The sequence below is a fragment of the Diceros bicornis genome, chromosome 25 (assembly GCF_020826845.1).
Source record: "Diceros bicornis minor isolate mBicDic1 chromosome 25, mDicBic1.mat.cur, whole genome shotgun sequence".
NCBI classification, from domain to species: Eukaryota; Metazoa; Chordata; class Mammalia; order Perissodactyla; family Rhinocerotidae; genus Diceros; species Diceros bicornis.
In genome coordinates, this window is record NC_080764.1 from 38,521,380 (window position 1) to 38,548,367 (window position 26,988).

At 36.9% G+C, this 26,988-nt stretch overlaps 1 protein-coding gene across 3 annotated transcripts in view; it reads left to right on the forward strand.

The window, feature by feature from the left end:
- The window catches only part of PPFIA2 (PTPRF interacting protein alpha 2), a 462,329-nt gene that overhangs the window by 59,505 nt on the left and 375,836 nt on the right, over positions 1 to 26,988 (forward strand). For all 3 annotated transcript variants that reach the window (XM_058568716.1, XM_058568715.1, XM_058568714.1), the window contains one exon: positions 21,958 to 22,011. In XM_058568716.1, the coding sequence (XP_058424699.1) occupies positions 21,958 to 22,011 (54 nt within the window). The remainder of the gene's footprint in view (positions 1 to 21,957; positions 22,012 to 26,988) is intronic.

Consider the following 26,988-nt stretch of genomic DNA (forward strand, 5'->3'; position numbering starts at 1 on the left):
CTCTGCTCCTTTTTCCTTTTCTTCTCCCTCTGAAATACCTATAATCCTTATGTTGCATTTCCTAATTGAGGAATTTTTGGATATTTCTCAGAGAATTTCTTCAGTTCTTTTTAGTTCTCTCTCCTCTTCCATTTGGAGCATTTCTGCATTCCTGTCCTCAATAATGCTAATTCTTTCCTCCATATTGTCGGAAACTTTCTTGAAACCATATTGTCTGGAATCTTCTTTAAAGGTTCCAGATTTTTCTTTATCTCCTCCATTGTGTTTTTCATCTCCAACATTTCTGATTGGTTTTTCTTCATAGTTTCAATCTCTTTTGTGAAGAAGTTCTTGATTTCATTGAATTGTCTATCTGTGTTTTCTTGTCATTCATTGAGCTTTTTTATGATAGCTATTTTGAAATCTGTCATTTAAGTCATAAATTTCTGTGTCTTCAGGATTGATTGCTTGTCATTTTGCTTCTGGTCTGGAGATTTAATATATTTTTGCACACTGTTTGAGGATGTGGGCTTATTTTTCCTCATTCTGAAAATATCTGGTCACAGCTTCCACCTGCCACCACTAGGTGGGGGTCAAGAGCTGTGTATTCTGAGCCTGCTGTGATCCATGGGCACTCTGGAGGATTGGTTGTGCTGGGGCACTGGGCAGGGAGAGGGGCTCTTTCTTTCACCTGCCCAATCCCAGGGGCTTCTCGGGCTTCCCTCACTATTGGCTCTCCTGAGTGCTAGCTTGATGAAGACACCCCCTCAACAATTCAGTCCCTTCCATATGGGACTTTCCCACAGGCTGTGACAGAACTTGGAGAGCAATGGTTTTCCCACAGAGGGCCACCCCCACCCCCCTCTCTCTGAGACTCCCCCAGTCTCGGAGGACATGGCTCTTTCTTTTGCTTGCCTGATCCCTGGGGCTTCTCAGGCTTCTCTCGCTGTCAGCTTTCCTGAGGTGCCAGCTGGAGGAAGGCACCCCCACAACAGTTCAGTCCTCTCCATATAGGAATTTCCCACAGGCTGTGTGAGAGCTTGGAGAGCGACAGTTTTCCCGTGGAGGGCTGCCCCTCCCTCCCACCTCTGAGAGCCCTGCGGTCTCAGAGAGGAGAGGCTCTTTCTTTCGTCTGCCTGATCCTGGGGGCTTCTCGTGCTTCCCTCACTATTGGTGCTCCTGGGGTGCTAGGTTGATGAAGGCACCCCACAACAGTTCAGTCCCCTCCATATTGGACTTTTCCACAGGCTGTGAGAGAACTTGGGAGAGCTATGGTTTTCCTGCAGAGGGCTGCGCCTCCCCCGCCTTTTTCTGAGAGCTGGACCGGTCCCAGGGTTGCTGTCATTTGGGAAGGAGAGGAGTTCTCCTCACCTCCTCCTACTTCCTTTGGGGATTCCAGCATCTCCGCCTTCAGATGTATGGCTGTGTGGGTCTCTCAGATGTCTTTTGTGTTGTGTGAATGTCCTCTGTTTGTATATGAATGTCCTTTTTGTTGTATCTTAGGGGGGAGAGTCTATGGGGAAAGCTCACTCTGCCATGATGCTGACATCACTCCATGAAATCTGTGTTTTGTCATCTTCATGTTTCTTTCCTGGAATAGTGAGATCCGTGGTGTGATTCACGTAGATATATTTTATGTGGCTTATTTATAGATGTCACTCAACAAAATTATCTGAATAGGGTTATTTTTATCATATTGGTTATAGTATTCTGTATTTCAGATTCCAAATGCCATCTATAAATTTGCTTAAAAAATTAATGTTAGATACTTCCTTGATTGATCATTCTAGCCTGATTTGAATTGAAATAGTACATTCATCCAGTTCCTCCATCGTATTTATTGAATGTCTGTCATATGTAGACATTGATCCGGGTTCCTGGAAATTGAGTCGTGCACAAAACAAAATCTTGGACTTGAGAAAACATGCTGAATAGTGAGAGAGAGAGACAACGTGAGAGCATTTATAACATTTTGGAAGTTTTTCTATTGATTGATTTTCATTTTAGTAAAGAGAATCCACGTTCTCTTGCAGTTTCTAGGTTAATGTTATTACTGAAAAGTGTAAAGTGTTCTCTCCTGAATAATGTAAATCTAAATCCAATAGTGTGATATAATTATGTATAGATTTTTCAGCTGAAGTGGCCTGTAAAAACTCTTCATAATTATAAATATGATTTATTCAATTCCTCTTCTTTTCCTTTCCTTTCCTTCCCCAAACTAATTAGATATATCTCCCTAGTCTGAGTTAAGAGTTCTTGCAAGGGAAAAGAATTGTAACTAGAGTAAATAATTATATTTTGTAAATCAGTTTTAAATAATTTAGCATAATTTTCTGTAACGTTATATGGTATAACATTTAGTGAATCAGAATAGCCTTAAAGTCTTAAAAATGATTTACTGTGAAATTATATCACGTGGAGTGTACAGTTTCTGATAAGATCTCCCAATTGACAGAGAGGAGGAAGATATCTTCTTTTTTATGTTTAATTCATTACACAATTAAAACGTATCCATTAAATAAAATTTAAAAATTCAGAGGGAAATGTACATTTTCCATGTAAGTCTGCTACTTCTCTCATTAGGTAATGTCTATCTATGATTCATTTCAATGACAACCAAATGATTCTAGATTCATAATGAACCCAGATTTAAGATTAAAATCTTTTACATACAAAAAAAAATCTTGCTTCTCAACAGAAAAAAAGTCAAGGTCAAAAGATAGAACTCGATTTCCTTTTAAGTGTATGAGGTTTAAGGATAAAAGAATATCTTTTTATCTAGTGGAGAAAAATATAGCAGGAGATCAAATAGGTCAGGACTAATTGGATCCCATTTAATAGGTTAACTTTTTTATTGCCTATTTTCAAAAAAGTGTCCAAAAAAACCTTTAATTCCTTTCCTGAGAGAAGAATTCATAATATGGCTTGAGAAATTTCTCAACTAAAAATAAAGTCTAAGGAAATGAAAATATAGTAATATGTGTTATAAATAAAAAGTTTTGCTGAAGCCATTATATACAAGAAGACTTCAGGAGACCCTGAGATCTGTTAGCCTTGGTTTATATCTCTGCTTCATAAGAGAAGCCTGGCTGCTTTATGGTTTTGTAAGTCAGATATGCAAGGTTTAAATATGCAAATATGCAACGTCAGTCTTTTTCCTTACTATTCACTCAGTCACAATGTCTCCTGATGAAATTATGCTACCATATTCCTTGTGATTGGATTATGAGAGTGGAGATCCTGCAGGACATACACCTGGTAGAATTGAAAGGCCAGATATTTTCCCCTATCAGTATATAATTCAAAATTTAAAACAAAGCACATCAGAACAATATTGCAGTGACTAGTGGTGCTGCTACTATGACTACTTATGCTACTACTAGCTAACCCTTACTTGCATTTGCTATGTGCAGTCATTCCTCCTCCCAACTACTATGTGAGACAGGTGCTATGATTATAAGTTTTGTGTATGAGACACAAAAGCACAGAAATGTTAAGTAACTAGCCCAAGGTTACATACTAATCAGTGGCAAAGTCAAGATTTGAACGTAGGTGTCCTGGCTCTAGAGATCATATTTCTAACTAAGCTATACAGCCCCGTGTATTAATACTAACACTAAACTACACAGCACAAAACCACACTATGTTGAAATTAAATTAGCTTCTTTGTTGATTTTCTGATTGCAAAATTCTGGGTAAATTTTTCTCTTATTTTGGGGGACCCTGCTTGTTCAGACAGTTATATAACAGCACTGGGAATTAGGAATGAGGTCAGGGAGTTGCCTAAGGAAGCTAGAGTTAAGGAATATGAAATGCAAAACCATTTAGAAGAACCAAAAATCAGTTGATGTGTAGTGGTGATCATTTGAGCAGAAAGATAAGGGTTCTAAGGAAAACATTTTTGTTTTTGGCTAGTGTGTGTGTGTCTGTGTGTGTGTGTGTAGAGTGAAACTAGATCGTTCGTAAAAGCTCATATAAAGGACAATTCTTTATATGGAATTTAAGGAATATTTTATATACTTTATAGTGCCTCCTCAAAAGGATGCTTTTGAACTGCCTTAATACTAAAGCACTAAGTAGAGATGAATTGGATGGATATGTTCATATTTTTATTATGTGGTCAGACATTGAATGAGGAGTATTTTTAATCAACGTTGTAAATATCTCAGGTTAAAAATAAAGTATGAGTCATCTGCTATGATGGTATGTTCAGCAGCTAAAAATCACAGTGCTTTTTAAACATTCTTCTATGTCAGTTTGACCAAGTCATTCATAGACAATTGAAAAGAAGTTGCTTTTTCTTGATAGGATTCCATATTGTAACTGATAGCTGTAAGGTTTTGAGGTATCAAAACTCAACCTCATAGTAATCACCCCTAAAAATATTTTTCTTAGAAATTTAAGAATCCTGAAGTATTCAGAAATATCCAAGATGATGGAAATGTGTATAGAAAAAGATATATTTCGAGTTACACATACTTTTTTATGATTCATGCTGGTAATTATCAACAATGCAGGCAATCAATTGATCACATAGTATTTTTCTCCCGACATTGCTTTGCTTTTAGACATATAATTAGATTTGTACAAATGCATAAAAACTGGAACAAGACAAATGCTTACTTTTTTAATGGATTCATTGATATAAAAAGTTTAATCCTGTGAAATATTTTTATTTTATAATGAGCCCCTATATGGTGAAAATGCAAAATTGAATGATAGATTAGAAATGTATGAACACTGAGTTTATTTGCTGTATTAGTTACTATTCCTGTGTAAGAAATTACATAGTTTTGTAAACCTCAAAACTTACTGGCTTAAACCAACAGCATTTATAACCTTACAATTTTTGTGGGTAGAGATTTAGCATAGTTTGGCTGCGTCCTCAGACTCAAGGTCTCTCACAAAGCTGCAATCAAAGTGTTAGCCAGGGCTGTAGTCATGTCAGCCTCAGCTAGGGACGAAAAGCTTCTAAGCTCACTTCCACGAGCTCAACAAGCTTCAGTTTCCGGCTGGTTGTTGGCATGAGCCGTTCATTTCTTGCCACAGGGACCTCCCCATAGGGATACATTCAATGTGGCAGCTTCCTCTAGAGGGTTTTGAGAGAGAGAGTGATAGAGAGGTGTCACAGTTTTTTGTAACTTAGTCTCAGAAGTGACATGCCATCATTTTACCATATTTTCACTAGGTCCAGCTTACACTCAAGGGGAGGGGATTATACAGGGGCATGAATTCCAGGAGATGGCATCATTGAGAGCTATTTTGAAGTCTTCCTACCACAGTTTCCAAAGACTTCTTAAACAATATTGTAAAATAAGTGAGATGTATCTTTTTCTTCTCTTTCCTTCTTTGATAATTTTCTTCTCATGGAATTCTCTCCCTGGGTGTTACCTCTGGTCTGAAATTACTTATCAGTTTCCCATGAGTGGTTAAAGTTTGCTTTGAGCTATTATTCATCGATAGGTGCTTGTTGAAGTAATCTTATTTTATGTGCAAGACATTTGACAAATGCGATGTGGACAATAAAAGAATGAGTAACTTAATGTACTTCCTCCCAATGAATTTGCACTGGAGGTGCTTAAGATCAGGTAGAATCTGTTGAAATGATTCACTGAGTGTTGGTGACTAATTCCAATAATGTGTTATTTTAAAATTATGCGTTAGGTTTCAATGCCTTAGAATAGAAGAATAATGTATAATGGGAGAATTTCACGTACTGGGACCTTAAAGGGGATACTTTTTGGCAGAGGCCTTAGGAAGGCCTTGCTTCCACCATACTGGCAACTGCCTGCTCCAAGCTTCCTTCCATCCATGCTTTGTGGTTTTTTGAATCAACATATTTATTGAGAGCCTGTAGAACACAGAGAGATCTAGATAAATCTCGGCTAAGAGAGTTAGAATTTATGTGGAAAGAAAACACAGAATGATAACATACATGAAAATAAATATAATGGAGGTTCAGTGGATGGAGAGGTCACTCTTGGCTGGGCTGGTCAAGAAAGTGTTGTTTGTTTTGAATCTGAGGTATCGTTACAGTTCCTGTGATTCAGACCAAGACTACTCTGGCTTACGTTTTTAATATCCCCTTGTGGTAGCCTGAATAATGATACCCCAAAGACATCCATGTCTTAATTTCCAGAACCTGCAAATATGTTACCTTTCCTGGTAAAAGGGACTTTGTGGGTATGTTTAAGGATCTTGAGATGGGGAAATTGTTCTGAACTACCTAAGTGGGTCCAATGTAATCATAAGCGTCCTTATAAGAGGGAAGGCGAGAGGGTTAGAGTCAGAAAAAGGAGATGTGAAGAGGGAACCAGAGATTGGAGTGATGTCCTTTGAAGACAGGGAGTGGGACCAGGAGTAAGGAATTCAGGCGGCCTCTAGAAGCTGGAAAAGGCAAGGAAATAGATTCCCCTCTGGAGTCTCCAGAAGGAATACAGCCCTGCCAATATCTTGATCTTTAGACTTCTGACCTCCGGAACCGTTAGAGAATAAATTTATATCACACGTGTATGTATGTGTGTGTGTGTGTGTGTGTGTGTGTGTGTTTTGGGGTTAGGAAGTGAGAAACAGGGACAGGCTTTGGTGCCCATGTCTGAAGATAGTAAACATCCTGAAAAGCAAAGACCCTGTATAATATACAAAGAAGACAACAAATGTTGGTGAGGATGTGGAGAAATTAGAACCCTTGTGTGCTGTTAATGGGAATGCAAAATGGTGCAGCTGCTATGAAAAACGGTATGGAGATTCCTCAAAAAATTAAAAATAGAAGTACCATATGATCTAATAATCCCACTTCTGGGTATTTATCCTTAAGAATTGAAATCAGGATCTTGAAAAGATATTAGCACTCTCATGTTCATTGCAGAACTATTCACAGCAGCCAAGATGTGGCAAAAACCCAAATGGATGACTGTACATACACACACTCACACACACATAAACACAATGGAATATTTATTATGCAGCTTTAAAAAGAGAAGGAAATCCTCCCAAATGCAACAACATGGATGAACCTTGAGGACATTATGCTAAGTGAAATAAGCCCATCACAGAAGGACAAATTCTGCACGATTCCACTTATATGAGGTAGCTAAAATAGTCAAAGTCATAGAAGCAGAGAGTAGTGGTTTCCAGGAGCTATGGAGAAGGGGAAAGGAGGAGTTGCTAATCAACAGGTATAAAGTTTCAGTTATGCAAAATGAATAAGTTCTAGAGACCTGCTATACAACATTGTGCCTATAGTTAATAATATTGCATTGTGCTCTTAAAAATTTGTTGAGGATAGATCCCATGTTAAATGTTCTTATTATAATAAAATATTTATTAAAAAAACTTTTCCTACCCAATATGCCATTAATGCCCCCATTAAGAGAAGATGCTTATGAATTCTGGCAGAATCTTTTTTTACAGTGTTTAGCATGACCTGGTACAGTTCCTTGCTTGAGGATGTGGGGATGCTTGTCACCGTAGCATTGTTCTCGGCATTTGGGCCAAGCTACAATTGAGAAAGATTCCAGTTTTAATATTGGGTTGTATATAGCTAATGCATTATGCATTCAGGATTCACAATCTAGTTTTGGGGATGCTGGAGGCAAAGGAATGAAGACTGATCTACCATTAAAAAGTAACTACAGGGGCCAGCCCTGTGGCCTAGTGGTTAAGCTTCCATGCTTTGGTGGCCCAGGTTTGTGGGTTTGGATCCCGGGCACAGACCTATTCCACTCATCAGCCATGCTGTGGAGGCGTCCCACATACAAAATAGAGGAAGATTGGCACAGGTGTTAGCTCAGGGCTAATCTTCCTCAAGCCAAAAAAAAAAAAAAAAGGAGGAAGATTGGCAAAAGATGTTAGCTCAGGACAAATCTTCCTCAAAAAACTACGGGCAGTCCTTACTTTGCATGGTACTGTGTTAACTGCAGCCAGAGCATGTCAGGAGCTGTGTCTTTGCTTTACAAAGTAACTGTTACCACAGGGCAACGCAAAGCCAGGACATGATTCTTATATTCACCAGTTTTGGTTAACATTGTAGCGTGCAAAGTGAGGACTGTCTGCATTTTCTGTCTAGGTGACTTTAAGCAAGAGAAGTATTCAAACTTCTTTGCCACTGCACTAATCTCGAGAGACTTAGCATTCTCTGCACTTTGGAATTCTTACCTGGCTGTGTGGCTCAGTTGAATGCTCTCAGTTACATTTGGGAGAAATAATAAATAATGAAAAATATGTTGCAGAAATATTAAGGAGAGATCTGATTATAAAATATTCTAAATAAATCTTAGTAAATCAAAGCATATTATAAACTTGGAAGCTTGGTTTTGGTTGTTTTTTTGGAACTAGATCGGATGAATAGAAGAAAACAAGATTGTCTGTAGAGCATATATTGACTCTAAATCTCCAGATTGGAAGACTCTCCCATTATGCTATAGTCTAAATTAGTTTAGTGGCATAACAGCTGTGCCTTTTATGCTCTGATTTTAGTCAGTTTCATTTCCATTCATTTAATAGTATTTTGAGAATGTGGTATTGATATTGCGATCATTGATTCATATCAGAATCCTGGTAGCATCAATTGAAATGGAGCTACCTGGAAGAAAAATAGAGAAATCATGTGTTCTTTTGCTATTTCTGGTTACCATTGTAACTATCATTCATCGTTTCAAACACAGAAGAAATAGTAAATGAATTTGAAATTTACTTCTTGTGATTTAGAACTTGACAAAATTTTTCCCCAAAGAAAATAGCAACGCAAAGGGAATTTGTCTGCATATCCCTTCGATTCAAATTAGACTTCTTTCTGAAAGTTTTGCATATCTGATTTTAAATAGTTACTAATTGCTGTTTTTTCAAGTTCTCTCTCTCCTCCCAGCTCTATTTGATTCCTCCATGGCTATTATTTCCAAAATTAAGGTATGAACATGAAATACTTAATATTTAGCTGAAATCCCATGCTAAACTTTTCTGAAAATGTGAACTTAATGAATTTGAAAATATCTCATCTGCTTTCTTGCCAGCTTCTTATGATTGCCTTAAAAACTATTTATATTAATTGGGCTAATACCTATAATCTAGTAATAGAGAAATATAGTTAGATAAATATTTATTAGACATATCTATTTAATATATATATATATTTAATGAACTGCTCTGGTTTTTTTTCAGTTCACAAACAATTATTCCTTGCAGTTATTTATAAATCAAAATGATAAATGGCTTTAAGGTACTATAGTAAGTGGAATTGCAGATAACAACAGTTGGAAAAGACAGATGTATTTTATTCTTTACTTAAAAAAAATCACATCAGATAGGATAATCTCCAGGTTTTTTTTTTTTTAACTCAGTAAATATTTTAGACTATTATTTACTGAGTTAAAAATAAAAGCTGTTTTTTTAAAAGCGCAGGTTATTGTATTTTTCCCTACTTATTTACTTGTGTTTTGTGTCAGATAGGGGAAGATCAAGCATCATATAATTGGAGGTTTAATTGTAAATTAACGTCACAGTAATTAAGTCTCTGACTCTCAACCAACAAAGGCAGATAGATAAATCTCCCGTAAATTATGTGTATCTAGGATTAAAACATTGATATCCTCTTTTAAATATTGGATCCTTCTTCCCAGTTGCTACAGCACATTTTGAACAGGCTGAAAGCTGCCCACCATGGTACCAAATATGTGGTGTCAGATAACACACGTTGAAAGAGGGATAAATTGTATATATGTACATGGTATAAATTTTATTTAATAAATAATTCATCCTCTACAGCAAAAACATTGCTCAATTTTTAGTAGGAAGAGTAAAAATTATATATTTAAAAATGACATTGGTGAAAAATTTATAACAACCAAAGCCATAGAAATGCATGAAAATTATAGGGCTAATTGAGGAGGTAAAATATGAAACTTAGGATCTCTTGCCTTTCAGGGAAAATACATTCTAGAAATATAATGGATATTTATATCTAAAATAATCTATATCTGGGTCCTCCTATGTGCATGTATTCTAATTTGTATCTGTTTCAACCTATATTATTTATGCAATCTGTGTCCATGGCTATCTTTATTTTATACATGTATAATCTAATCTGTGCCTATGAATTATTCCAAGCATAATAATAGCTAATATTAATTCATAATTTACTATGTTATCAACAATAACTCTCCATGAACTATCATATTTAATATTCTAAGATCCTCCTAAGATAGGTACTATGACATAGATTGGCGTATTTTATACAAGTAACATAAAGTGATTTGCCCAAGGTCACACAGCTAGTAAATAGTGAAACCACTTGAACCTGTTCTCTCAATCACTAACATATATATTTTTTGCATGTATGTTGCATTTTGCGGGCTTGAGGTAGAATTGAAGGGCTGGTGGCTACCCCTCAGGCAGTGTTTCTTGGGATAGTACCTCTGTTGTGTTAACAAAAACATCTGACCATCAACCTTGCTGTCCAAAAATTCAGTTTCTGCAGTAAACTCAAAGATGATCAGCTCCTCGATGGCTGGTTCACACTAACCAAACCAATATATAACCAGAATAAAAATCCATTGATATAGGATAATGCACATTTCAAAGTGGTCCCAAGTACTAGTGTCAGCCAATCAGCTCATTCTCTCCCTGTAGGAGGTCATGGGAAGCTAAATTCAACATAAATTTATCAAATTCCTTTAAAATGTATTGGTTCTGCTTTGTGATAACTGCTGAGGATACAGAAATAGTAAATGCAGCACTGAGCTAATTTAGCCCTCAAATGAGTTGGAAAGACATATGAGTAAAATGACAATTATCAAACCGTGTAGTAAGAATTGTGATAGAGTTAAGTGCAAAATCCCATGGAAGTAACAGCAGAACCATTACCCTAGCCTGAGGGACTCAGGAAGGTCTCCTGAGAGGATGTGATGCCTGTGGTGAGTCTCAAAGGGTGAGTAAGATTTATCCAGAGGATGGGGGTGGCTTTCTAGGCAGAAAGATGTGTGGTGCAGAAGCATAGAAGCAAGAAAACACTTGCCACGAAAGGGAAGTACAGGGTTCATTACAACAGGAGTGCGAGATTTCTTTGAGGAAGTGGTGAAAACTGAAATGAGAAAAGTGGTCCAGAACTCTGTAATGAAAGACCTCATGCATAGAGATGCTTGGTATTGTTCTTCCTAACAAGAATGGGGAACTTCCTAAGAATTTTAAGTATAGGAGTAACCTATACGTATTTGCATTCGGAACACATCATTCTGGTGTAGAGGTTCTCAAACTTCAGTCTGCATCAGACTCACTTAGATGGGTTTAACTCACCTTGTTCAACAGAGTTTTTGATTCAGCAGGACTGAGGTGAGGCTCAAGAACATGCATTTCTAAGTTTCCAGGTGACACTGATGCTGTTGGTCCCCAGGCTACACTTTGAGAACCATTTCTTTGGAGAAGAGATCGTATGAGTGAAAAAAATAACTCAAAAAAGACATTATTTTGGAGAAAGCCAGGGATGGGTGAAAAACAAAATAAGGCTTTGGACTAAGGAAGTGAATGCAATGGTAATTAAAAGAAGGGAATAGATTGAGCTGAGCAGATATTTAGAAGGAAAAATTGACTGGCTTGGTATGTAGATACCAGAATGAGAGAAGACTCCATTAACCCCTAGAAATCTAGACTGGGTGATTGACTCTTTATTGGAAATACTAACAGCGATAAGTACTCGGGGGAGAAATTGGTTGGGAGACAAATGGCCATGGTACTGGCAGAGGAGGAGAGGAGATGATGTCTGATTTGGACATACTGAGTTTGAGATAACAAGGATGCATCGATGAGTAAAAGTTGGCGAAGAGGAGCTGACTGAGACTGAGTAAGGATTTAGCAAAAGGTTCCCTTTATCACCTTAGCCATACGGAAGGGAATAGACAAGAAAAAAGCAGCATAAAAAATTCATAAAAGTGCTTCAAAGAGGGCGCTCCATGGAAAAGACAGAACCTTAAACCTCTTTGGCACTTTCTTCAGAAAACCCGATTCCAGACAACACTGACAAAATTGTGTCTTTGATAACATATTAGATTTCCAGTTTAGGTTTGAGTTTGAGGAGAATAGTTTGAAATTAGAAACATACAGCAAAAATCTTTGGAATTTTACTTTTTTGCTAAATCCAATGGCATTAACTCTCATATCTGTAGGTCAAACAAGGATATATTTTTTTCCCATCAGGGAATATCAGCCTTACCTCAGAAAAATTCTCCTTGCCATTCCGTTCCTTTCTTCTATAAATATTAAATAAATATGTTTTCTCCTAAGTCACTATGTGGCACGCCAAGAAATCTTCCCTGTTTATTTTCACACCTCAACTTTTCAGGAGAGCATAATTGTTAAAAATCATTGCCTGTGGAGTCAGCCTGTCTATATCTGAACACCCATTAACTGTGTGATCTTTATCAAATCACTTAAACTCTTGAAGACTCAATTTCATCATCTTGAAAACGGTGGAAATAATAACAGGTAAAAGAGTTAGGGTGCTATTTAATGAGGCAATGGAGTTCTTAGCATGGTGTATGGTACAGTAAATGCTCAATAAATGTTATCTTTTATATTACCCAACCAAGTTCCTAGGCAGACTTACCCAGTAAGCATTCCAAAATGAAATACAATTCTGGCAAAACTCCAACTCTTTCACCCTGTAAAATTTACCCCTACAACCCCCATCTGTTGTAATTTTAACACCTTATTTCTCAGAATTCTTTCTCATGTTGTTCTGCGGATTGACATACTCTTAGACTGAAAGATCCTTGAGGTTGAGAGTATGTCATAGACCCTGGATTCCATATGCCAGATTCGGTATGGTGCCTTATTATGTGTACACTATATGTGTGTTGACTAAATTGTCTTTGTCATTCTGACTCCCTGCTAGGCTCTGAACCCTCTGAAAGCTGTGACCTTGGCTTATTCATCATCATGCTCTCTGCATCCACCACGGTGCCTCAGTCACAATAGATACTCAATCATTCTTTTTTTGAAGAAATTAATTGTGTGGCTCAAGGAAAATTCAGATTTAGGTTGGACTATGCTCAAGGTAAAAGTGTAGTTATTTTCCATTTTTTTTTAAAAATTAAAGAATGACTAAATAGGGCTCCTTCTGGCTTTCCTAGCAAAGATTTATAAAATTGGTTGTGTGTTTCCTCCTTCTTCTCTTCCTCCCAGGAAATTTACCCTGTAAAGTTGCCAAGGAAACACTAACAGCTTAAGTCTGGTAGAGGAGGAAGATGCCTCATTAACAAACTCAGCTTCGTTATTTGGACGCTTGCCTCGAGGAGCTGGTGTTCTGTGATGAAAGATTGTTTCTATTAACCATTATGTGAAAAACTGAATGATTTTTCAAAAGAAATTTCATCTTTTTACTATTATGCATTCCCGTTGCTGTGGCCCACACTATGAGATGTTAAATAAAAATAAACGTTATTGATTTTTGTTTCAATGTATTTCAACTATTTATTAATGCTAAGCACATATGTTAGATAAAGTTTTCAAGCATTGATTTATTCATTGAATAATGATTAAGGTATCAGGTCTTTAATCTAAAGTATTGGCAGTATTTCACCAGAAGATAAATTTAATGTATTGCTTATTGTCTATTACATCATTTTGTATATTTTCCTTCTCATGAACTAAAAACCGTGGAATATATAGAAATTTATTGCCTCAAGATGAGTTAAATACAGAGCTGAGTGCCTTTTCCTTTAGGAGGTTGTCTCATTGGTAAAGTGTAATGAAATAGAAGGCACATTGGGCTTGGGGTTATAACACTTGGGATTTCAGCTCTTCTTTCCCCCATTTACCAGCTGTGTGATCCTTGGCAAGTCATTCAATAGTTTGTTCATTTAAGATTTGTTGTGTAAACACTATTGCCTTGAGCCATACTGTCAAAATGATATGTTTATACAAAAATGAGAAATACTTCATCATTTATATACTTTGTCTGAGCCTCAGCTTTTTTATGTATAAAAACGGTATTATGTGCTTTATTCATTCAGTCAGTCAGTCATCCATTCAAAAAGTATTTCTTGAGCTCCCACTGTGTGGCAAGCTGTTCTAGATGCTGACGAGAAGTGATCACCTCTTGCTGGTGATCTTGACAATAAGAGTCTTGCTGGACTCTTGACAACATTGTTTTTTTACCTTACATCTTTACACTTAGGAGTGGTTATGGCTTCCAGCTGTTGCTAGTCCCTGTGCTTTACCATTCCTCTAGATCCATTCAACCATCCTTGCCTCCATAAACTATCCTTTTATTAAATGCTCTTTTATAATGTTTTTAAGTTTGCCATTTGTATCCAAGTGGAAACTTCACTGATTTAGACAGGTAGGGAAAGACTGTCTGAGATTTTGATATTTAAACTGACATATGAATGAAGTGAGTTAACTAGAAGGGTATCTAGGGAATGAGCATCCTGGGCAGCAGGAAAAGCATGTGCAAAAGCCCTGAGATGTAAACCATACTTGGACTGTTTTTGGAATACTTGGGGCCAATATGACTGGGGTGGCATGAGAAAGAGGATAAAGGCAAAAGATGGGATAAGAGAGATGGCCAAAGCCAGATCACCACAGGGCATTGCAGAAGATAGTAATAGTTTATTCTAAGATTGATGGAAAACCACTGGGGGGTTTGGGTGAGGGGAGTAATCTGACCTGACTTGCATTTTTTTTACTGAAGTAATGTTGATGTACAATATTATGTTAGTTTCAGATGTACGGCATAGTGATTCGACGTTACGAAACGATCACCACAATAAGCCTGGGAACCATCTGTCACCATACAAAGTTACTACAATATTACTGACTATATTCCCTATGCTGTGTATTACTTCCCTGTGACTTATCTATTTTATAATTGAACATTTGTACCTCCTAATTCCCTTCACCTATTTCACCAAACCCTCTACCCGCTCCCCGCCCCCAGCCCCCCGGGCAACCACAAGTTTGTTCTCTGTATCTAAGAGTTTGTTTCTGTTTTATTTTGTTTGTTTGTTTTATTTTTTAGATTCCATATATAAGTGAAATCATACAGTATTTTTCTTTCTCTTTCTGACTTATTTCTATCGATGGACACTTGGATTGCTTCCATATCTTGGCTATTGTAAAGAATGCTGCAATGAACAGAGGAGTATATAAATCTTTTCGAATTACTGTTTTTGTTTTCTTCGGGTAAATATCCAGAAGTGGAATTGCTGTATCACATGGTAGTTCTATTTTTAATTTTTTGAGGAATGTCCATACTGTTTTCCATAGTGGCTGCACCAATTTACATTCCCACCAACAGTGCATGAGGGTTCCCTTTTCTCCACAACCTTGTCAACACTTGTTATTTGTTGTCTTCTTTTGCACAGCAAAGGAAACCATCAACACAAGGAAAAGTCAGCCTACTGAATGGGAGAAGATATTTGTAAGAAAACATACACATGGCTAACAGACACAGGAAAAGATGCTCAACAACATTAATCATCAGGGAAATGCAAATCAAAACCACAATGCAATATCATCTCACACCAGTCAGAATTGCTATCTAACGTGCATTTTGAATGGATAGTTCTGACTGCTGTGTGGAGAATATATGGGGGAGGGAAAGATAAGGATAGATGCAGGGACCACAGATAGGAAGCTATTTCTTTAGCCCAAGAGAGAAATACTGCTGATGTAGTCCAAGGACTTAGTATGTTAGGAATGTGGGTAGTTGGGAATAGTCAAATTCAAGTCATATCTTTTTAAATTGAGGTGTAGTTGACATATTAACATTATGTTAGTTTCAGGTGCACAACATAATGATTCTATATTTGTCAAGCCATATTTTTACGATAGAATTGGCAGGATTTTCTTATGATTTTGAACTTCAGCAACTGGGTGAATGGTGATGTCAAGATGGAGAGCACTGGGACAGGAACATAATTTGGTAGAAATCAAGTTTGATTTTGTGTTATTAAGTTCTAGATGGCTACAACACATCCAATGGAGTTTGGAGTTGGCAATGTGGATCTCAGAGGGTAAATTGAGGGTGAAGATGTGAATTCATCAGCATGCATGGTATTTAAAGCCATGGTACTAAATAAAATCATATAGAGTGTGAAAATAAATGAAAACCAAGAGAAAAAAGTATTTTGAGTAGGATGGAATGGTCAACTGTGTCAAACGTGGCTTAGAGATCAAGAAAAATGATGACACAATGCTGACAGTTGGGTTTAGTGAACTAGATGCCATTGGCAACCTTCACAAGAGGGGTCGCAGTGGTATGGTGGAGGCAAAAGTCTGCCTCCAGAGAGAATGGGAGATGAGGAATGTTTTGAGGAATTTTTCTGTAAGAGGGATGATAGAAATGCTTAATTTTGATATTTTGAATATATGAATTTTTTAAACTTCTTTACAGACATAAAATACCTCATTAAATGTTTTTAAAGACCTTGAAACAAATTTTAAATATGATCATTAAATGAAAACGGTTAACATTTTGCTATTTCATATTGATTTCACCATATTGATACATTTTCAATAGACTGTTTAATGCACAAAAATGTACTCTATATTGAAGTATAGTCACTTCCCCCAAAAGAATGTCTAAAATAGCCCCAAATTATAAATCTAAAATTTTAAAATGCTTGTAGCTTGTAACAATATTGTAATGTTTTAAGTATTTTCATATTATATAAAGTGACTTTTTGAAAGAGTAGAACTTGAAAACTTGATATTAACTTTAAATGTATGTATCAGATTTTAAGATGTTCTGGGTGTTATGGCATGTGCAATGTTAAATTCAACTATTTACAATTTTTTCTTCATTTTTAGTGTATTTAATACCCAAACTTTTTAAACATCTTTTCTTTGACCATAACTAACTGTCCCTACTCTTTAGGGATGAAAATAAGGATCTAGGAATGGCTCGGAGGGAGACTTCAAATCCCAATATCCTCCTTTTTTCCACCTCCACACAGAGAAAGCAGGACTTAACAACATCTGAACTTAATGGCTTGCACAGAAAACAACATGATGAATCCCTACAGCTCTATCATGCAAAGTATCTGTCAAGGGAAAAATATGTCAATTTTTGGAGCGGGGGACCATGTAGAGAGGTTGTGGTTGGGCAACCAGCAGCATCAGTGCAGTACAAATGTGGAGTTTATTTTAAACCTGTGCCAAGGTGATACGCCTGCTCCAGGCTGCGCTCAAATCCCACTCTACTTAGAGCTCTGACCCTGATGCCTCACTCTACCAGCAGCTCAACCTTCCCAAGCTCTAAGACTTCTGATTCATGGGCCAGCCTTGCCCTGATAGGTTTCTGTTCGAGGAGCAGAGCTTTCCAATATTAAAATAGAATGATGCTATACATCTTGTATCCAGAACTGGCTAATAACCTGACTTAGGTACTTGACGCCTTGGAGAGGGAAGTGAAACTTTCATTACTTGAAATTTTTTTTTTAAGAAATAAAGTTGATTATATAATTAATAGATCCCAGTTTATTTTCTTCTGTGTGGATGACGGCAACCCACATAATGGAGGCTGTGTGATACTGTGTTAAGCAGCAAGTGGTCCCTGAACAGCAGCTCGCAGGCGAGTGCCAGGCTGGCTTGCCACACTTCCATAGATTCTACTGGCAAAGAGACAGTGAGTCCAAATGGATTTTAAAAAGTTCATTACATACACCACATAACCAAAGTCACCATGGCATCAGCTTTCCATGTCCCTGGAAAGGGCCAGGACTAGGGTGAGACAAAGTCTCACCACACTCACTCCCAGGATTGTGCAAGTGCCAACATTGCTCTTACAGGAATCTATGAATGAGGTACCTAGGGCACAAAATTTAGGGAGATGCTTGCTCTCAGGATCCTACAAGTACAGGGTCAGCACTTGTATGACCCTCTGAATGAGTGCTCCTGAAATTTTGCACCCTACACACATCATCTGCCTCACTCTCATCCTGGCCGTGCTCCCTAGTCCCATAGGAAACACTGAACTGAATGGACCAGGTGACAGACAGCAAGAGTGGTGGGCTGCTGTGTTGGGGAGGAGCCAATTTCGTACCGCACCTAAACACTTTCAGTTTCACAGTCTACAGATGGATCTGGGGTGGGGAAGAGTGAAATGGAAAGTTTCGGGGCCGGCCCCGTGGCTTAGCGGTTAAGTGTGCGCGCTCCGCTGCTGGTGGCCCTGGTTCGGATCCCCGGCACGCACCGACGCACCGCTTCTCTGGCCATGCTGAGGCCGCGTCCCACATACAGCAACTAGAAGGATGTGCAGCTATGACATACAGCTATCTACTGGGGCTTTGGGGGCAAAAAATAAATAAATAAAAATCTTTAAAAAAAAAAAGAAAGTTTCATGCCTCATTGGTGCCAGGGAGGCGAATGAGAAACAGCCATGTGGAAGCTCTTCATAATACTACCTACCTTGTCATGTTCCTGGGAGGCTCAGAGGACATCCCAGCAAGACATAGGCCAGCCTATCATTTAGCCTTGCATACATGGCCCGTGTGGATATGTGCAATTTCACCAGGATGCCAGAGTGAGGCTCTTCCCCTACAACCGGTATTAAAAACACAGGTTTGGAGTCATACATATATGTTTTGTAACCCCACTTCTTAATAGCTGTATGATATTGGGTAAGTTATGTAGACTTTGTAACCTCTTAAGTCAGAAAAGAAATAACTACCTTATAATGCTGTTATAAAGTGAATGTGCCTGGTGTGTAGTAAATATTTGATAGGTAGTAGCTATTTTATTAGCTATTAAATCTAAATGAACATGGTATCTAATATATTTAAATAAATTCCATAACCTAGTAAAAATTCTAAGTTTGTTTAGAATGTTTTTATCAAACAAATAACATTATCACAATAGAAAGTTTAAAAACTTTCTAGGAAATCAATGTTTTTACTGTTTGATGTCCCCTTTTGTTGTTATCTATATAAAAGACATTTAAATAACAAGATAGGTGCATCTGTGAAGGATTTCATTTATATTTTGTAGATAAAATATTCAACAACCGTTAAAAAGATTGATTCATTTTTAGTTATATTTAGTGTCCCTCAAAGGTTTTATTTATTTCACCTATTAATTTTACCACATAAATGCATTCATGCACTTATGCTCATTATTCACACCTGAAAAATTTCTTTCGCATCAAATGATAGACAAGCCATGTTTAACTTTGTTGTCTGTCCAAGTAGGACACTCTTTTTCAACCCATACTCAAAATAGAACATAATCTCAAAAGTTTTTCTTCAATTAAATGATTAGATGGAATATGAATGTACATCTGTACTCTGCTTAGAGCCATGAGTTCATAATCTGCTTTAATCCAACATGTTAAAAACTGTAGCTATCAATGCCTTTTCCATTCATCTTCTAAATTCTACTTTTCTTTTATTTTTTTTCAATATCATGACCATTATGAGAGGCTTAAAATTATAGAAATCTGAGAATTGGCTCAACTTATCTATGATAGCAAGAAATGCTCATGATAGAACTTTTAAAAATATGACAAATGCATTTACTAAATTGCTAAAGTGCTTTTAATCTGAATCAGTTTCTCTGTTATCTCTCTGATCACGCCATCAGAAATTTCTATTGTTAATATAATTTATATGGCTTTCTATTAAGAAAGGAATATATTACCTCAAAATGTACTTAACATCATTTTCTTTCATTTTAAATGTACTTGAAAATAACTTTTCATATGAATAGACCTTTTTTTGTCGTGGTTGTAACAAGAGTAGGATCAGACAGTGCAATGGGCTGTGAGTTCTATTTTCTGTTAATCTAATATTTTAAGCATTTTACTACCTAATGTCAGTTCATTTCATGAAATTCTAAAACAATGTTTAAAATTATATTTTATCTTTGGATTCAAAAGGAATGTTAATTTTGTTTGCTAATTTATAAATGTTTCAAGCTTTACTTTTATTGTATAAGGACATGATTTACTTAGATGACTTAATAGGAATGTTAAAGAACATGTAAGATCAAATAATTTAGGTGATTTGATTGTTTACGGTGTTCATGGTGTTGGAATAAAGAATTTCAACAGGATGGAGAGGGAGGGCTTTTACAAGTAGACTTAACAATGCAGACATGTTAATTAGAAACTTTCAGTTTTCGAGAACCAGAAACTTATCTTAAATTTGCAGGTAGGGAGAACATCTAGTTTCAAACATTGCTCAAATGGTAGAATCAAGACTTAGACTCTACTATTATATCTTCCAGAATCTATATTGCCTTAATTCTCCGGCTCCTACGACATTGAAGCAATTTTTATGTCTCTTTTGGAGCTTGAATAGTGGAGGAGAAGGAGTAGTTTCTTAAAGGGATATGGGATAAGGAAAATTATTATATATAATATATCCATTTCAGAGAAGACAACTTAATAATTTTCCTGGCAAATATTCTTTATGTTTGCCTTATCATTTGTAGCCCTTAATAAAATATGCATGTAGAAATTTATCACCCACTGAGTTCCTGTTCAAAGGCAGCATCTTCAGATGGAAACTTTCATCACACCATCCTTTCCTTTTCTCCTGTCCTGCCTTTAATATTTCCTTCACATGCACATTTTAGCCCCATTTTTCTTATTAAGATTCCCTATTTTTGAAATACAGGGGCTAATGATGTGATTAAGTCATAAGTGAATTAGTAGCAGACGTGTTTGTAGTGATATCAAGGTGTTGGCTGTTTCTCTGATCATAGGTATTTAATTTTCTTTTCTTTCAATCTTGAATCAGTTATCTTTCATCTTTGATTTTTTCTGCAGCTCTATTTCCCCAGGTTCCTCATTCCTGTCTTTTCAACTAGAGGCAAACAGATAAGAAGTAAACCAGGGTCACAAGAAACTTGTCAGCAAAAGGTGTCTCTTCAATGTAGGCCCAAACTCCTATCCAACAGCCTTTGAGCAGATAGTTTCCATTTTTCTCATTGGGGGAGTGGGGGCTGATTTAAAAATTAAAGCAGTTGCAAACAGTAAACTCCTGAGAGATTTTACTTAAAAATCTGGAATTCTAGGGGCTGGCCTGGTGGCATAGTGGTTAAGTTTGCACGTTCCACTTTGGTGGCCCTGGGTTTACAGGTTTGGATCCTGGGCACGGACCGACACGCCGCTCGTCAAGCCATGTGTGGTGGCATCCCACATACAAAATAGAGGAAGATGGGCACAGATGTTAGCTCACGGCTAATCTGCTAATCTTCCTCAGCAAAAAGAGGAGGATTGGCAACAGATGTTAGCTCAGAGCCAATCTTCCTCACCAAAAAAAAAAAAAAAAGTGGAATTCTAGCTTTTTTTGAAAAAATCGTATGGTTAGTAACCCCGGAACCAAAGCCCTACAATTGATAAGGCTGAGCTGTATTTGTCCCTATAAGCAGGGCACCTGCTCTCTGGTTTGTCACAGCATCACTCATTTCTCCATTTATGATACCTTTGACACTGTAATCATTACTCAGGTATGATCTTCTGTGGTTACTGATTTAAGATTAGAAATCACTCTTTTTAAAAGAATAGCTAATCTAGCTATATCTGTTTATATTTTCATCTTTTGTGTGTGGTACTAGAGTGGACTACAGCTAATTAAAATTTTTTGTAGGTCAAGCATTTTTCATAGGATATTCTTGCAAATAATATGTTAAATTGCAGTTTCAATAAATTTTCTTTTTTCTGTTGTGCCTTCACTTCAGCTCCTTAGAGATCAAAACATCTGCTTTCCCACCTAGAGCCATTTTCTTTGCATATTTCAAGAATAATTAGTCTGTATATATTTTTTCTTTTTACAGATTGCACAGAGTTGGAGAAAATATCTAGAGTTTTAGATACAGGCTATTTGCATAGCATTACAGTGTGCAAGATTGTCTCAAACAAAACAAAACAAATGTAGCTGAGTGCCCTAACTTTGTAGCTAAAGAAAATATTACACTGTGGGACTGGGAAATTCTCCATGCTGTTGAGTAGCGTTTTACAATCAACACCTCTCCCCTTTTCAGGATATCGAATCCCTAACAGGAGGGCTGGCTGGTTCTAAGGGGGCTGATCCACCGGTAAGTTAGATTCTTCATTAAATTTAACTATTGGCGAATTGAATTATGTACACACCACATCATCAGATGGTTACTTGTATACAATTTATCATGTAGGTAACTTTTTGAAATATATAGCTATTTCAGTAACTAATACAAAAGTGTGAACTTGCGTTGAGGTGTCATTTGGTGTTTTAATAACTCATAAAATTCATCTCCATGTATTGACTGTACAAATAAGAATGAGAGTTTCATCAGAATATGTACATACTAAATGTCCTACTAATGGGCTATACCGAAAGCTAAAACCTTTTGAAACTTGAGAGTTTACCGTTCTAAATATGAGTGTATGATTTGGGTTGCAATATATTTTCTGGTTACTGAGAAAAATTATTTTATCAGCCCATTTTATCAACAGTATTGATTCTTCATATTGCTTTGTCTTTCCTACATTACTCAGGAAGCTTCTAGAAAATTAGACAAGTGTTCTAAAGTTTTAAAAGATTATCATTTTTAAGCAATAAGGATTGATAGTCTAGTATTGGAACATCTTAGTCCTTTCTGTGATGTCTAATTTCAGAAAATGTTGATTAAAATAACATTTCTGTGATTTCGTGTTTGAAGTACAAACATGAGTTCATGGTGTATATCTAAAGTCATAAGATTCAATTTATTTCAAGAGATAGTCAATGCATAAATTTTTATCACTGTTTGCTTTTCACTTAGCACTGTGAGATTTAATGTGGAACACACAGCACCCGATGTTATCAATTTTTAGCTACACTTCACCTAGATAGGTGAAGTACATAATTACATTAAAACACTAGCGAGGTGTTAAAAAGATAACTTGCAATTGTAGCTCTCTCTCTCCTGTCTCTGTCTCACTTTCACATGTCTCATGATGTTGTCTAATCTTCATCAACTTGCTCCTAAAGTAGGCTAAACGACATACAATATTTTAGTTCTTTCCTTTCCTTTTATTTTCATTGTCTGAATTTATTTGAGAAAAGGGATTGTCTTCAGATAGTTGCTTATATTTAGTCCCTGAACCTATCACATTGCAGCCTAAGACAAAACGAAATGTAAGTCAGCCCAGCAAGTATACAGTGACAGGATTTATGGCCAGCCCTATGTGAAAGTAGTGTAGGTGACTGCTTATGTGATGTAATCTCTCTCTGCTGCCTTGCACAGTGTTTATACATAGCATTCGACTTTTATTAGAAGAGTAAATCCATTTCCTTCAAAATACCTCCCTCACCTGTCCACTGATTCCTGAAAGAATTCTACAATTAGAAGTCAGTTGGTTTTAAAGCATTTGTCCCTTGCTCAAAACAAAACACCTCTCTTCGGCAAGTGGCAATAAAACTCTTATCCATTATTTACATGTTAAAATAAAATAGTTTATCATATCCTATCAAGAAAGCATGTTTCCAAAAATGGAAGATTGAGTGGGCATAAAGCCTCGTTGTTGAAAGACAAAAGTCACAGAAAGGAAAGATGATTTCCTGAAGGCAAACTTAATCAGCTTCATTCTCAATTGCTAAAAGTGAAGTATATATAATATATTATATATATGACATATATATAATATACATATATATAATTATATATATACAATTTATAATATTATGAAGATAGAGGTTCTCTGTTGGTCATGCCCTACCATGATGATGGGTATTTTATACTACTGCCTACATTTTCTGAAATTCAATGATTGTTCTCATTTTTTAACGTTTTTATAGAGTGAAAACATCATGCAAATTTGACAGTACATAAGAGCTTAGACAATCTAGGGGTTAAGAGTACACACAAATTTAGTGTTAAAGATCTATCTAGTACATATTACCAGGAGCTATGAAACAAAATCATTTTTTTAGTCCTAAAGATAAATATAAAGTAGTCTAAGTATGAAAGTGAAATGGTAACAGTATCTAAGGTTACTTCAGTCGTTGAAGAATAAGACTTTGAATGAAGCTATTGTTTTTGCCCCCCAGTTACGAAACTGAAAATCAGATTAAATTATATTTAACCTAAATACATTTGAAGTTTTATATTATTTTTCCTTTCTTTAAAAAATGTCTTTGTGGACCGGCTCCGTGGCTTAGTGGTTAAGTGCGCACGCTCCGCTACTGGCAGCCCAGGTTTGGATTCCGGCGCGCACCGACGCACCGCTTCTCCGGCCATGCTGAGGCCGCGTCCCACATACAGCAACTAGAAGGATGTGCAACTATGACGTACAACTATCTACTGGGGCTTTGGGGGTAAAAAAAAGAAAAGGAGGAGGATTGGCAATAGATGTTAGCTCAGAGGCGGTCTTCCTCAGCAAAAAGAGGAGGTTAGCATGGATGTTAGCTCAGGGCTGATCTTCCTCACACACACAAAAAATAAATAAATAAAAAAACTGTAAAAAAAAAAAAATGTCTTTGTGTGGGGCCTGGTGGTGGAGTGGTTAAGTTTGCGCATTCTGCTTTGGCGGCCTGGGGTTCGCAGGTTTGGATCCCTGGCGCAGACCTACATACTGCTCATCAAGCCATGCTGTGGCAGCGTTCCACATACAAGATAGAAGAAGACTGGCTCAGGGCCAATCTTCCTCACCCCCCGCCCCCCAAAAAAAAAGTCTTTGTAATAGATCATCTATATACCATTATCCATTTCTAAAGTTATGCCTTTTGTATAAATGTTTACAATGTATTACTAAACCAATTCTATGATGAAATTTTCTTTGGTAAGCGATTCAAGATCCTATAATTTTTATTCATTGAACAGAATATACAGAGTGCTTAGTGAATGATCTCTCACAAGAATGCATAGCTGTGGAGTAATTTCTTTACCAGTATAATAGAAATCTCAGATACATCTTTAAATGTAAGTGGTATATTTAAAAACTGCAAATTTTTCTGTGAGTAAAAATAAATATTATTTCTGAAGCATTAGTAAAAAATGAATTTTGCATTTTTTTCAAATAGCAAGCTTGTATAAAGTGTCAAATTTGCAAATGTCATAAATAAATTTGCATATCTGGTAAGAATAAATTTGAGGAACTCCAGAAATATAGCTTGCATTAATATTTTTAACAATAAATGTTAAGTAGGTTTTTTGAAAATTCAGGTAGTCTCATTTTTAATACTAATAATGTAAGAGAGAATCACTCATTCATGATTTTGAGGGGGCAATTCAAGAAATTTCATAATGACTTTCTTCTGGAAAGAATTTCAAGAAGCATTTTTTGTTTTCTGGTGAAGATTAGCCCTGAACTAACATCCATTGCTAATCCTCCTCTTTTTGCTGAGGAAGATTGGGCCTGGGCTAACATCCATACCCATCTTCCTCTATTTTATATGGGACTCCGCCACAGCATGGCTTGATAAGTGGTGCATATGTCTGCACCCGGGATCCGAACCTGTGAACCCCGGGCCGCAGAAGAGGAACACATGAACTTAACCACTCCACCACCAGGCTGGTCCCAAGAAGCATGTTTTTTAATTGAGAAACTGGAAATTTGTTGCTGCGGCAAGTAGAACTTGCAGATTTTTTTAAATAACATAATTATCTTAGAAAATAAACTCTTCTATGGTTGAGAAAAATATTATCTGTTAAATGTTAACTTAAAATTGTCCTTGAAAAATTGTATCAGAGATAGTCTAGATTCAGCATATGTTTTTCATTTGCAAAAATTGGATCACAGATTAACCTCCGGTGTAAAAACATAGCATATATTTACATATAAAAATAAAGGTAAAGGGGGCTGGCCCGGTGGCGCAAGCAGTTAAGTGCGTGTGCTCCACTGTGGCAGCCCAGGGTTCTCCGGTTCGGATCCCAGGCACGCACCGACACACTGCTTGGCAAGCCATGCTGTGGCAGCGTCCCATATAAAGTGGAGGAAGATGGGCATGGGTGTTAGCCCAGGGCCAGTCTTCCTCAGCAAAAAGAGGAGGATTGGCAGATGTTAGCTCAGGGCTGATCTTCCTCACAAAAAATAAAATAAAAAAGAATAAAAGAAAATAGATAATTAAAATCTAAAAGGTAAAACATCATTATTAAGTTAAATAGTGCTTTTTTATATACCGTTTTGCCATAGTGTTTTAAATTTTAAATATTAACAATATTAAAGTGTGAAAAACTTGTGAATGGTAAGGTATCAGGGTGTCCCACGTGATCAAATTGTCAGCCAACAATTAGGAAGGCCCAGGTGAAGTCTAAGCAACTCAGCTTCAGATGGCTGAGAGAATTTTGGATACTGAAGAACTGGGGAACAAAACATGAACACTCTTATACAGCTGTACTTGGTACCTGGAGAGCTGTGGATATGCACATCCATGTGGGACCAGTGGTGTGACGGATCACTGTCCCATCTGGAGCCCATGAGCCAGTGGCATAGAGGTGCTGGCCAACCCCTGGCGTGGACCCAGGATTTGTCCTAGACTGCAAGCTGGGTCTAAGTCTACAGGTGGGATTTTGTAGCTCTGCTTGGCCACAGAAGTTTGGTGATATAGACCAAAGCTGACTAACATACACAGTGAGGGGAGTTTCTCTTTGTAATTTGGTTTAAGAAATGTTCTGATTATTAACTAGCTGTTTACTTTTTTATGGTTTCTGATTCTTTTTAAGGGTCAGTACAGACAGAATCTAATAACAAGCAATGTGGGCCAAATTCTAGATTACATGAAGTACATTCCTAAACCTATTTCACTGTAGCATGCATCGGTCAAATGTGGAATATGTCAGAGTGCTATAACTCGTGTTTAAATTAAGTCCACCTCATTGCTTCATCCAAAACCTACAGCAAGAATGCCCCTGGGGCTATTCTGTTCCTTCCTTGTTTTTCTTTCTATTTGTTACCTTGGAGTAATAAGATCCATAAATTTGCTTCTTGTAGAACTTGGTACTTTTAACTGTCCTGTTTCCTTTACCCAAATGCTAATGGTTCTCTTTATTTCTAAAGTGTGGTAAATAAGTGAATACCAGTCTAATCCATATCCTTGGGCTTGATATGCGCGT